Source organism: Microcebus murinus, chromosome 3, assembly GCF_040939455.1.
Source record: "Microcebus murinus isolate Inina chromosome 3, M.murinus_Inina_mat1.0, whole genome shotgun sequence".
In the NCBI taxonomy this organism is placed as follows: domain Eukaryota; kingdom Metazoa; phylum Chordata; class Mammalia; order Primates; family Cheirogaleidae; genus Microcebus; species Microcebus murinus.
In genome coordinates this window covers 70313313-70327299 of record NC_134106.1, presented here as the reverse complement: position 1 = coordinate 70327299, position 13987 = coordinate 70313313, and the positions used below count along the sequence as shown (strand labels likewise).

Genomic DNA, 13987 nt, shown 5'->3' with positions numbered 1-13987 from the left:
GTGGAAGTGTAAACAAAAGAATAATAGATCATAAGGAAAGAAAGGCCAAAGTAAGCCTATAGGAAAGTTTAGAGGGAGGGTTAATAGTTTATGTTCTTTGAGCAGTAATTTGTTTTCCAGCAGTCTAACCTAGGAGAAGAAATTACATATGTAAATTAAACAAAGATTTACATGAAAAGACACTCACTGCAGCATTGCTCATAATTAGAGCAACACTTAAGTGTTCAAAAATAGGAGTACAGTAATGTAAGTTATGGTTCATTTATGCAATGGAAAATCATGTATCCTTTCAAAATGGTATCTCTGAAAATTGTTTAATGACATGGAGAAAAGATTATGATATAATGTTAAGTTAAAAAAAAGAGAGAGCGAGTAGGACATAAAATTGGTGTATGATAGCAACTCAATTTAAGTATGTATCTGTATCTATATCTGTCTACGTTTATAATCTCGTGGTAAGCTAGCTATGTCAGTATGTCGGTATGTACTAAAACAAGACTGGAAGGAAGTATATAAAAATATTAACAGAAGTTATTTCTATTTCTGGTACATAGGATTATGAATGCTTTTAATGATCCTTTTTCCATATTTTGCAAATTCTCTTCAATGTACATTAATTAGTTTATAGTTTATAACAAATGCAAAATCTAATTAGAGAAAATGAGATAAAGAAACGGTACCTCTTGAACACATGACGATGTAGAGTGGAATAATAGATATTGGAGGCTCCAATGTACCAATGTACAAGACAGGAGTACAATCCCTGCCAAGTCATTGTGTATGGGGGGGCCCGAGGTAGGGGTGGTAGGCTTGGGTGCTGTGAGTTGTTTATGCACTGAGAATGTTGCCAGTGTGAAGAAACAGGACAGCACTCAGTTGGTCCCCTCATGAAATGCCTTATGTATAATTCCAATGTTGGCCCCATAGATTGTAGCTCCCCAGACTGTGACTGGGGACTGCCCAGAGGATACAGGGTCCCAGCTTCCCAGTTAAATTTGGGAAGAAACCTTGGGTTGAACAAAGTCAAACAGGATTCTTCTTAGAACCTGCTCACTAGGATTTTTCATAGCTGTCAATATGTAAATGTGTATGGCAACTCCTTCACTCTTAAAATGCTGATCAACATCTCACAGAGCTTACTCTGAAAAATGCTACTATAGGTGACGGAGAAATTTTAAGCAGAAAAGTGACATGATCAGATTTGCCTGGGAGACTAATCTTGTTGTCAGCAATGTGGAGACTGCCTGAGAGAGAAGGGAGCAGGCAGATGAGAACAGATTTCTATGGCAGACCAAATAAGAATGATGAGGTCTCTACAGAGAGATGTGGAGGGGGTACGACCAAGGGTCAGCACACCAGGTCCGGTAACTTGGTCTTGAGGAGGTAGTGGAGAATCCAGGAGGACTCCCACATTGCTGGCTTGGGCAACTGGATAGTGCCTTTCATTGACAGGGAGACAGGGAGGGAAGAGCAAGTTTTGGAAAAAGTTGATAAGTTCAAGTCATTTTGGTGAATTGCAGTTAATTTTGTGATTCAGGTGGAGATTTCCAGATGGCCATTTAGTTGGAGTTTAGAAGAAAAGTTCTCAACATATATTTATGTTGGCATTCTAGAAGTGGTAGTCAGAACAATGGACACAGAAAAGAGAATCCAAGAAGAGCACAGAGGTTGAGAAGCAGAGGAAGGGAGTTTTTTAGGATAGCAACAGTCAAGGTCAGACAAAAAAGAGGCTCTTGGAAAGAGGACAGAGAAGGGAAAAAATGTTGGTACAGGAGTAGAATTAAGAGGAATCAATGGAGGGAAGAGTCACTTCAAGAGGCGAAAGCAGTAACCAGAATCAAATGCAACAGGGAAGCTGCCAAACATAATAGGAAAGGTAAAAATTGAAAATATGTATTGAATCAAGTATTAGGAATCCATAGGTAATATAGTTAAGAACAATGCAAGATGTCAGACTAGATGTATAATTTTCCTTTAGACTAAGCTCTGTATGTGTGTGTGTTTGAAACAACTGGATGGGGATGATTAAGGCTAATGACTAAAACAGTAGGAGAAAAATAGAAAATTTAAGAATTATAGTTTTATTTAACATTTATTGGTTAATTTTGGGTTATATGAAGTAAAATATTATATTGGTATGAACACACAAACATGCTGATTATGCCCAGAGCTTAGCAATATATTTTTCAGGTATAGGAGTTAAAAATACCCATGTGGGGAGCAGGGTCCTACAATAGGAAATGAGAAGAGTATAGGGTTTTTTGAGGCCCATCACTTGGGGAGTAAAGAACAGCTAGCTGCTTGCAGGAGAGAGCCTCCTTGTGCCATCTGTAGCACAGGGGCACCTTCATATGGGTACATTGTCCCATGTGAAGGATGAGTCTTGTGGCAGTCTGGGACATAAGAGCCCAGTGCTTCTCTGTGTGGGAGCTTTTGAGTGGGCTTTCAACCACAGGGACCTTAGCAGTCTTCCAGAGATTGTAAATGTCTTAGAGGAGCCTATCTCATAAATTACAGAAGCATAGACTGCTGCATGGAATAGGAAGCAAAACTAGAACTCATTTTATAAATGCAGAAACTGAAACCCAGAGAGGTAAGTGGTTTTCCCAAGGTCAAATAGCTCATTAATTGTAAAGCCAAAACTAAAACCTGAAGATCCTCATTACTAGTGCTGTTGCACCATAGTATACCAGCTAACAACAGAAAATACAGACTCCAACTGGTTTACTATGCACATGTGGTAGGCAGAATTCTAAGACAATCCCTAAGATTCCTGCCCTCTGTGTACAAACTCTGTACAATACTCTCCTCTTGAGTATGGGTGAGACCTGTGAATATCATGGGATGTCATTCCCATGATTAGGTTACATTATGTGGCAAAGATGGAGGGATTTTACAGATATAATTAAGGTCTCAAATCAATTGATTCTGAGTTGATCAAAAAGGTGATTGTCTTGGATAGACATGACTGAAAGTCCTTAGAGGAATTGGGCCCTTTCTGAGAGAAATTCTCCATATGGCCTTGAAGAAGTAAATGGCCATATTGTAAACTGTCTATAAAGGGGACCACATGGTTTCTAAGACCTAAGGGTGGTCCCTGGTTGACATCCCTCAAGAAAATGGGAATCCCAGTCCTATAGCTGCATAGAGCTGAATTCTTCCAAAAACCTGAGGGGGTTCAGAAGTGGATCCTTCTCTACTCAAGCTTCTGATAAGATCTCAGGCCCAGGAGATCCCTGAATGGCAGCCTGGAGAGGTCCTGAAACAATGAGCTGAGCAGTGAGTGCCCAGGCCCCCGACCTACAGAAACTGTGAGATAATAAATGGCTGTTGTTTTAAACTGCTAAATTTGTGGTCACCTGCTACACAACAATAGATAACTGGAACAATGAAATTCTCTCAGATGTAGCATACTTTTAAAAAGATTTCAGAAATGTTATTTACGATAGAGAGATTTCTTGGACTCTATTTAGAGAGATGTATATAGTCAATTACAAATTTTGTAGAGAGCATATTTTCTTGCTTGTGTAGCTTATGAGGTCCCTGATCTGTCTTAAGTTAAAGAGAATGTGCTAATCTATCAGATAGTTTGATGTAGATATAACGCTGTGAGAGAACAATGCATTGTTTCTTATGATCAGTTTGGAGATGCGCCGTCTGCAATCCTGCCATTCAATTGACAGTAAAACAGCTGCTTAATTTTACAAAAATTTGCTTATACGTGGATTTTATATGAAAAAACACACACCAGGAAATCTTCCAAAGAAGGCTCAAAGAGTAGTGACTGGACTGTCAAGATCAGTTCTGTGAGGAACATGGGGATGAGGGACTCATCTTCTTCTTGCCTTTCCATCACAGGAGCCCCCTGAAATGAGCACATTTGCAGTGTTATAAAGACACAAGTTCCAAGGTGTAAAATTAAAAAATAAAACAAAAACAAAACAAGAGACATGTAAACTTAACTTTATACAATTAGCTGAATTTATAAACGTGGTGTGCAGAAAGTCTTTTAAAAAAAGTAATACCACAGAAAAATAGGCAAGTATTGAAAGCCTACATAGCTATGTAAAACTTCTATTTTTATAAAAACACGATTGACAAAATGTAAAAGTAAATAATAAATTGGGAAAACATATCAGTAATGTATAATATGTAGCAGGTAGAAAGTTGGTAATAATTGAATGAAAATATTGTTGATATAATTAATAGAAGTACTATATTAATACTTAAATAGAAATATATTCAAATAGACATGTACTCAAATAGAAACATGGGAGAAGGGCATAATCTGATAATTCTTAAAAGGAAAATACAAATGATCAATCAACCTCCTCCTTCTCTTCCTTAAAATAGTTTATTAGTAACAGGATTGATTGTTTACTGTGTGTCAGGCACAGTGCTATTCATATAATTCCCACATCAACCGTATGAAATAAGTACCATTATTACTTCTGTAAGAAAATGGGATCTGGAGAAGGTAAAATATTTCATCTACAACATATTGGTTAGTAGGCAGCAGACCAGAATTTAAACACAGGTCTTTCTGTTACTGGACCTATGCTCTTATCCCTGCTCTATGGTTGCAAATAAAAAAGTATAACGTTTAAAAGCAGTGATATAGCACTTTGCATTCAACAGACTGACAAGCATTAAAATGAATGATAATATCTAGTGTGCATGTGGGTAAATGCTCATTCTCAAACGTGGCTAGGAAAGTTATAAATTAGCAAAACTTTCTAGAAAGTTATGGATCAGAAGGTATCCAAAGCCTTAAAAAGCATGCATATTTTTGATCCAACAATTCTACATTTAGGAATTTCTTCTAAGAGGAAAAATCAGCAATGTGTGAAAAATGTATAGACAAGGAAGTCCTTCGCAGCATTATCTGAAATAGTGAGTACATGATTAATAAAAGAAATTATTTACAAGAATTATAATACATTTCTGACAACCGACAAGATGGCACATGAGAAAAGCTACCAGCCAGAGTGTCTCTGCAAGAAACATAGATTTTAGATGAAAGTGAAAAAACCAAACAGGCAGACAAACAGATCAGATGAGGGTCAGAAGAAAGGTTGCCCGAAACTATAGGAGACTTCACTAGAAGAAGTTGTGGAACAGAACTGAAAGGAGAAAGGCATCAGCAGGGTCTAAACCCTGAGAGGCTTGAGACCAGTGAGAAGGGTAGGTAGAGTGGTTAAATTTCCCCTCTCTTGCATCTTGGACTGCTGGTGGGATCCTGAGCTGCTAGAGAGACCTGCCAACACCAGCCCGGAGATGACTGCCACTAGTGAGCTGTGAGTGTCTTACAGACAGGGCAACAGGATCCCCACTCCCTTGGGGCACCTCATGCTTCACAGACCCGAGCCCATTGGCAGGTTCCATATTGCTTCATTCTCTCCTCCCCTCCCCTCCCCGTGGCTGCTTAGAGAGACAATTTAGCCACCACTTGGAGGCATCGCAGGGAATGGGACCTTTCCTTTGGGGAGCCCTGTAGCAGATTGAGGAGTACTTGGACTGTGAGCTCCCTATCCACCAGCCCTCCCAGGTGTTGCTTTCCTGGTGACTCCACAGAGCAGGGTAAATCCTGAGGCAGAGAGACATTGATCCAGCTTGGGAACCCCGTGGGTGACTTGAGACCGGCACTCTTCTCCCTGGCAGGGTCAAGGATTGATCTCTGGGGCCCAGGGCATGGGTTTGCAGGACACCCCATACACCCAGGACGTGATCGCATTGCCTGGAGGCACTGAAGGGATATTTGTGAACTAGTTTACTGTGGTGTGTGTGCCTTCAGGGGCAGATCAGAGTAGGTCCTAGTTGCAGGGTGCTCTAGGGACAACTATCCTCCCATGGGAGGGCTGTGCTTCCAGCTCAGGCTATGATCCTGGGCAGGAAGCCTCCTGGCTTGCATCACAGTCAGGGGAGATCCACTGGCTTGAGGTCCTGCCTGCTGGCAGAGGCTCAGGAAAAACCATGGAATAGGGGAGGGTGTAAAGGAGCCAGGCCTGCTCCAGATTGCCAGACTGTGCATCTCAGACAGCCCCACCTCCACGTGCAGACTTTTTGGTTGAGTGGGGCCATTTCAGCCCCTCCCTGACAGCTTTGCCCAGATGCAGAGAACAGACTTTTGACCCCTGCTAACAGTATTTGTGGAGCTTGAGGGAAGGCTCACCCAACCCAGCTCTGCCCAGCCTCACTCCCCCACCTACCCCCACTGAATTGGAGAATAAGGACACACCTGGAAGTCCCAGGGCCCCACCCAACAACTGAGGCACTGGAGTGCTTCTCCAGAGGAACAAGAGCTGGTTACAGGACCCAAAAACAACACTGCAGCTTGCTAGTTCCAGCAAGCACCACCTACTGACAGGGAGGTCAATTTGCATGTCTTTTTACTACATTTACTGACTCATACAGGATGTGGTCAAATCTCACCTGCAAACACCACCTACTGGCTCAGAGACTAAACTAGGTGTGTCATTGTGTCATTATCTAAATGAAAATCTACAGGTAAGAAGTAACAGCTACTCCAGATAGGAAGGAATCAGTGAAAGAACTTTGGAGGGATGAAGAATCAAACTGAGAGCACACCGCCAAGGGGAATACCAGCTCTCTAGCAATGGATGTCAACAAAATTTAGAACATTAAAATGACAGAAGAAGAATTTTGAACATGGATTGTAAGAAAACTCAATGATATGCAAGAGAAAATGGATACCCAACACAAAGAAACCACAAAAAAAATCCAGGACTTGGAAGAAAAATTCACTAAAGAAATTGAGATATTAAAGAAAAATATTCACATGCTACATTTTTGATAAAGGGCTGATAACTAGAATCTATATAGAACTCAGGAAAATCAGCAAGAAAATATCAAACAACCCTAACAAAAAGGGGCAAAGGACATGAACAGAAACTTTTCAAAAGAAGATAGACTGATGGCCTACAAACATATGAAAAAATGCCCAATATCTCTAATCATCAGGGAATGCACATAAAAACCACAAGGAGATATCACTTATCTCCCCTGAGAATGGCCTTTATCAAAAAATTCCAAAACAATAAATGTTGATGTGGATGTGGAGAGACAGGAACACTCATACACTGCTGGTGGGACTGCAAACTAGTACAACCTCTGTGTAAAATACTATGGCGATACCTCAAAGAGCTGCAAGTAGAACTACCATTTGATCCAGCAGTCCCATTACTGAGAATCTACCCCAAAGGAACAAAAGACATTCTATAAAAAAGACATCTGCACTAGAACGTTTATAGCAGCACAATTCAAAATTGCAAAGATGTGGAAACAACCCAAGTGCCCATCAATACATGAGTGGATTAATAAAATGTGGTATATGTATATAATGGATATGTATATCAGCCACAAAAAACAATGGTGATCTAGCACCTCTTGTATTATCCTGGTTAGAGCTGGAGCCCATTCTACTAAATGAAATATCACAAGAATGGAAAAGCAAGCACCACATGTACTCACCATCAAATTGGTATTAATTGATCAACACTGAAGTGCACATATAGTAGTAATATTCATCTGGTGTCAGGCAGGTGGGAGGGGAAAAACGTGGGGATGGATATATTCACACCTAATCGGTGTGGTGTGCATCATCTGGGGGATGGACATGCTTGAAGCTCTGACTTTGGTGGGGCAAAGGCAATATATGTAACCTAAACATTTGTACCCCTGTAATATGATAAAATTAAAAAACAGCCATAAAAAGAATTATAATACATTTCTATTTGAGAATATTACATGGAAAAATACATGTTGGCTTGGGAAATTTTTCAGAATACCATATTGTTAAGTGGAAAAGCAAGATAGAGCAGTAAGTAAAAGTATGATATCTTTTTTCTCTTAGAAATAGTTATATCTCGGCAGCAAAGGATGCTTTTCTTTGTATATTTCTGTGTTTTTAGAATTTTCTGTACTTAGCATATATTACTTTAATAATTAGAAAAATAAATGCTACCTTTAAAATTTGCAGTATTTATAAAAAAGAAGGAATTGAAAATAAGGAAGGAGAGAAAGCAATGAGAAGGAAGTATGGGACTATGTTTTAACTTTCGGAGAAAACAGAAACTAAGACAAAGATCATCAGGTTGTACTGCACAGTTAGGTTTCCTGGGTGGAAGGGAGCTGAGATGCAAAGGTGGGAGGCTTGATGAAACCAGTAAGCATGTTTTGCTCTGTTTTTGGGTAATTCTGGCAAGAATCTTTTAGTATCAAAGATGGAGCTAGGCCAAAGATGGAGCTAGGCCAAAGCTTACTGAAAAACAAGAATATGAGATAATATGAGTTCTTTCTTCACTGTGCTAGAATGTACAACTTTATACTACTTCATCTCAAACATCCCAAATTACTCTGTGTTGTTAAGATCAATATCCTCCTGAGAGGTCATCCACTCAGAGCACAAAGATTTACTTCCATGACTTACTTCCTCTCATCTCTAACCTATTGTTTATCTCTTTCATTTATACCACTTTTCCTGCTTCTCCCTGCCAGTTTATGCCCCTGATGACTGTAAGATACTGGGCTATAAGAACAATAGACACCTTCCAGCTTCTATTTACTGCTTGTTTGCTAACTGCAAGACATTATGAGTACATTATGAGATGCAGAAGAAAAAGACAAAGAATGCAGAAACCAGAGTCTCTCAGCTAAGACCCGGAACAGGTTAGAGACTATCAGGGGCAAGATAAAGTAAGAATCACTGTAGGGGCAGATGCATGACCAGTGTATAAACAACTGAGTTATAAAAAGGGGACTAACACACAAAGGAGGGTCCCTGCCTAAAAAAGAGGCCACTGCGCTGGCACTCTGGGGGCTCAGATCCTAGTTCGAGCTAGACAATAAAACTCCTTTTAATAATTACAGCCTCGGTGACTCTGTCTCTCTGTCCTGCAGCCTTGTAAATCTTGAATATAACAATGACCTCCAAATTATAAGCTTCTTGGGGGCAAGGATCTTGTCTATTTTTTCATCACTACATACCTCACATCCAGTGTGGGGACTGACACCTAGTTGGTACTTTAGAAATATGTCAGTGAACACATAGCAAATTCCTATGAGAGAGACAGCAACATTTTCTCAGTACAGTGGATTCTTACTCTATTATTAGATACTCACGGATATGCTGATTTTCTTTCCACCATTTCATATGCATATGGTAGGCTCCCATTATATTGTGAAATCCTCTAAGCATTTCTCTGTTTTTCCAGTGCACAGAAAATAACATAATTCATAGAACATAGTATGTACTCCTCAATAAATGCTGACCAATGAACATTCTTAATTTTGTTTGGATATACCTTTTTATCAGTGGTCTCAGACCTCTCTTCAGTAATCCATTTCTGAATGACATCTGCTGAAGGTGTTCGTTTTAGCTTGTCAGTGAGATAATTCAAAAGAGAGTTAACAGAATTTACTGTTAGGACGTGCATTGTGTTCTCAATTAGATAGTCATTTAGACGGATAAAGCTTGAAAAGAAAAAAATAAATGCAGCTTCAGTTTTATATATTCACTACATATTTTTGACAGTGCCTCTAAAGCAAGTGTTTACATTTTAAAATATCATAATTTCTTCTTAAATTTCCATTTAATTATATTATAATAGCAGAGATTTATTATCCAGAAGAGTTGTTCTTTTAAAACAAAAATATATTGAAATATATAGCATCAATTTAGCTAGGTGTTCTAGTTCTTCTGTAGGATATTCAATGAGTAATATAATTAAAGAAAATGCACCTGGTTCATCTAGCCAAAAGAGCCATCAGATTTTTGAAAAACATTCTTTAAAGAAGAAATCAATGCATAAAACAGCTATAACTTGCATTCCAACGATAAAAGTATGAAATATTTGCTATTGAATAAATGTTGTTTGATAGCAGTTGCTAACCCAAAAGTGCAAATTTTACATTTCCTTACTTGTGTGCTTAGAAATCCAGACTGAGTCAGCAAGACATTTAAAATAACTTTTTATATTGGTTAAGTAGAGCTCCAGGGCTTCTAGTACTTCTAGGCCCATGATGGCGGTGGCCTCAGAGACTGCTTCACTGACTTCTGCTGCTATATGGACATTTTCATATATAAACCGGTACACAGTTAAGATTTATTAAATAGACACTTGCAAAAGTTGGATTAAGCTAGTGAGCATAAAATAACAACTGTCAGTGCTTTATAGTTCCACAGACAACTTTTCGGATAATGTTTGGTGATTTTGTTTGTAAGAGTAGTTTGTAATCATGAGGTTTTAGAATGATGGGAAATCTAAACGCTGGAACTGTCAAGGTCAAGATCCAGTCTGGTAAAGCAGGTGACAGAACTAATGCTAATGAGGGTGAGTCCACTGGTGAAGTTCTAGGAAGACAACTTCCATCTCTGGCTCCCAGTTGAAAGACCTGCCTTAGGGATAGGGTAGAACATTGTGTGGTTATACAGCTGCCTGTAGTTCTTTAGCGACCAAAAAGATGGACACTCCAGGCCCACTTGAGGAGGTCTACAAATTTATATGTGCCTGACTTCTCTTTACCACAGCCTGCTCTACTGAAAGTCTCCATGCTCCAGGCTGGGCCAGAGGGAAACAAAGCTGGAGAGATCAAGGAGGATCTTGGCCTGGGACTCACACTGTAGCCTCTACCAGCTTGCAGCAGTCCCAGAAGCTGCTTTGCTGGGTGGCAGCTGGGTAGAGTAGGTGCTTCTGGAGCATGCATTTGGGTCACCATATCCCCAAATTCCTCATCATTATTCATGAACCCTGTAGTGAAGAGTTTATTTTTTTCTTTTGGAAATGAGACATCATTTATTTCCTAGAAAGGATTGTATTATTTTTGTTTTAAATTTTTGTTGTGCATATTTAAGGTATACAACATGATGTTTTGATGTACATAGTGAAATTATTATTCCAGTTATGCAAATTAACATGTCCAACATGTCCATTACCTTCCATCATTTAATTTTTAATGAAACTTGAGAAGGATGGATGCTCTAATTTTTCTTAAAAGAAAGAATAATCAGAGAGGAGGAGCAAAATGGTGGATGAGAAACACCGCCAGACAGAGTGTCTCTGCAAAAAAGACAGTTTCTAGAAGAAATTAGAAGAAAGAAGCAAGCAGACAAGCATACATCGGTCGAGGGGCAGAAGGAGTTGTACTGGAGACCATGGGAGACTCCACATGAGGAGGTTGTGGAAGAGAACTGGAAGCAGAGACCTCCCAATTTAGCCTGGAGACCAGCAGCAAGGGTAGGTAGAGCGGTTAACTTTCCCCGCCCTTGCATCTCAGACTACTGGTGGGCTTCCCAGAGGTTGGAGAGACCTGCGGACACCAGCCCATAGACGGCTACCACCAGTGAGCGGTAAGCCTGTAGCAGAAGGGGCACCAGGCTCCCAATCTCCTCAGGGCACTTCCATGTGCACAGACCCAAGCCTCGTGGCAGGTGCCATATTGCTACACTTTCCCCTCCCCCGACCTTAACCACGGCTGCTGAGAGAGATAATATAGCCACCAGCCGGAAGCATCGCCAGGGAAAGGGACCTTCCCTTTTTGAGCCCTTCAGCTGACTGTGGGGTACTCAGACTATGAGCTCCCTACCCGCTAGCCCTCCCAGGTGCTGCTGGCCCAGTGATCTCAGGAGAATGGGGCAGACCATGAGGCTGAGAGACATCAACTCAGCTTGGGCTCCCATGCATGAATTGGGACTGGCACTCCTCTCCCTGGTGGGATCAGGGATTGAATTCCCAGGCCCAGAGGTCAGACCTGCGGACCAGATCCCATGCACCCAGGTCTCACATTGCCCGGGGCACAGAAGGGATATTCATGAACAGCCTACTGAGGTGTGTGTGCCTTTAAGGGCAGATCAGCGTGCTTGAGGGCAACCTTCCTCCCAAGAGGGGGCCATGTGCCCAGCCCAGGTGGAGACCCTGTACAGGGAACCTCCTGGCCGGCATCACACCCAGGGGACACCCGGTGGCATGAGGTCTGGCCTGTTGGCAGAGGCCCAGGAGAAGCCACGAAGTTGGTGAGGGTGGAAAGGAGTTGGGCCTGCTCCAGACTGCAGGTCTCAGACAGCCCCACCCCCACACGCAGACTTTCTGACTAAGCAGCCCCTCTCTGACAGCTTTTCCTGGAAGCAAAAAACAGAACTTTGATCCTTGCTAACAGCATTTGTGGTGCCTGAGGGCAGGCTTAACCAACCCAGTTCCGCCCAGACTCACTCCAAGACCAGCCCTCACTGAGGTGGAGAATAAGGACACACCTGGAAGTCCCAGAGCCCCACCTGAGGCACTAGATTGGCTCTCTGGGAGAACAAGAGCTGGTTATGGGACACAAAAACAACAGTGTAGCCTGCTTCTCCGAGCAAGCGCCACCTACTGACAGGGAGGACATTCTGCACACCCTTTTCACAGCATCTACTGACTCATCATACAGGGTATGGTCAAATCTCACCCACAAACACCACCTACCGGCTCAGAGACTACACAGGGTGTGTCATCACCCAAACAAAAACCTAAAGGAAAGAAGCAACAACTGATCCAGATAGGAAGAAATTAGCGAAGGAACTCTGGAAATGTGAAAACTCAAATGGAAAACACACCCCCAAAGAGGAACACCAGCCCCTTAGAAATGGACATCAATCAAAATCAGACCACTAAAATGACAAAAGAAGAATTTCAAGTGTGGATCATAAGAAAATTCAACAAGTTGCAAGAAAAACTGGATAATCAACACAAAGAAAACACAAAAAGACTCCAGGACCTAGAACAAAAATTCACTAAAGAAATTGAAACAATGAAGAAAATTCTAACTGAACTCCTGGAAATGAAGAATTAATTCAGGGAACTACAAAACACAGTGCAAAGCCTCAAGAACAGGATAGATCAAACAGAAGAAAGAATCTCAGAGATTGAAGATAACACCTATGAATTAAATAAATCAGTCACAGACATAGAGCAGAGAAACTAGAGACAAGAGCAAAGTCTACAAGAGATTTGGGATTATGTGAAGAAACCTAATGTGAGGGTTTTAGGGTTACCCAAAAGGAAAGAAGAAAACACTCAAGGGTTGGATAAGTTATTCAAAGATATAATAGAGGAAAATTTCCCAGGCCTTGGTAAAAATCTCAATATACAAGTTCAAGAAGCTCAGAGGACCCCTGGGAGATTCAATGTAAACAGGAAGACATGACGAAATGCAGTCATCAGACTGACCAAAATATCAACTAAAGAGGCCCTTCTACAAGGTGTAAGGTGAAAGAAGCAAGTAATATCCAAAGGAAAGCCAATCAGAATAATGCCAGACTTCTCTACCGAAACTTTACAAGCAAGGAGAGACTGGGGCCCCATTCTCACTATTCTGAAACAGAATAATGCTCAGCCTAGAATCTTGTACCCTGCAAAACTAATATTTGCATACAAAGGAGAAACCAGGACATTCTCAGATAAGCAAAGACTGAGGGAATTCACCAAGACACGACCAGCCCTTCAAGAAGTACTCAAAACAGTGTTACCCATGGATCAGCACAATAAACACTCACAAATGTAAATCTACTCAAAAGCTAAAGATCAAAGCCCAGAAACCACAATGGCTCAAGAAAGAAAACACAACAACAAAGTTTAACCCAACATAATGAATAGAAATCTGCCCCACCTATTGGTTATCTCAATAAATGTGAATGGCTTGAATTCCCCACTCAAGAGACATAGGCTGGCCAAATGGATAAAAAAATACAAGCCAAGTGTCTATTGCCTTCAGGAAACACATCTAACCTGCAAGGATGCATACAGACTAAAGGTAAAGGGATGGAGAGCAATATTTCAAGCAAACAGAAGCCAAAAGAAAGCTGGTGTGGCAGTGCTGATTACAGATAACTTAGTGTTTAAATCAACAAAAGTAATAAAAGACAAAGAAGGTCACTATATAATGGTGAAGGGTACAGTTCAACAAGAAGACATAACAATTCTAAATACATATGCAC

The 13987-nt window shown here is 40.8% G+C and overlaps 1 protein-coding gene across 1 annotated transcript in view; it reads right to left on the bottom strand.

Annotated features, from left to right (window-relative positions):
* Window positions 1–13987, bottom strand: part of DNAH6 (dynein axonemal heavy chain 6) — a 299735-nt gene that overhangs the window by 200614 nt on the left and 85134 nt on the right. Inside the window, exons 9-10 of the mRNA XM_012774259.3 lie at window positions 9324–9492; window positions 3749–3865 (exon numbers count right to left, since the gene is read on the bottom strand). Coding sequence (XP_012629713.3) covers window positions 3749–3865; window positions 9324–9492 — 286 coding nt within the window. The remainder of the gene's footprint in view (window positions 1–3748; window positions 3866–9323; window positions 9493–13987) is intronic.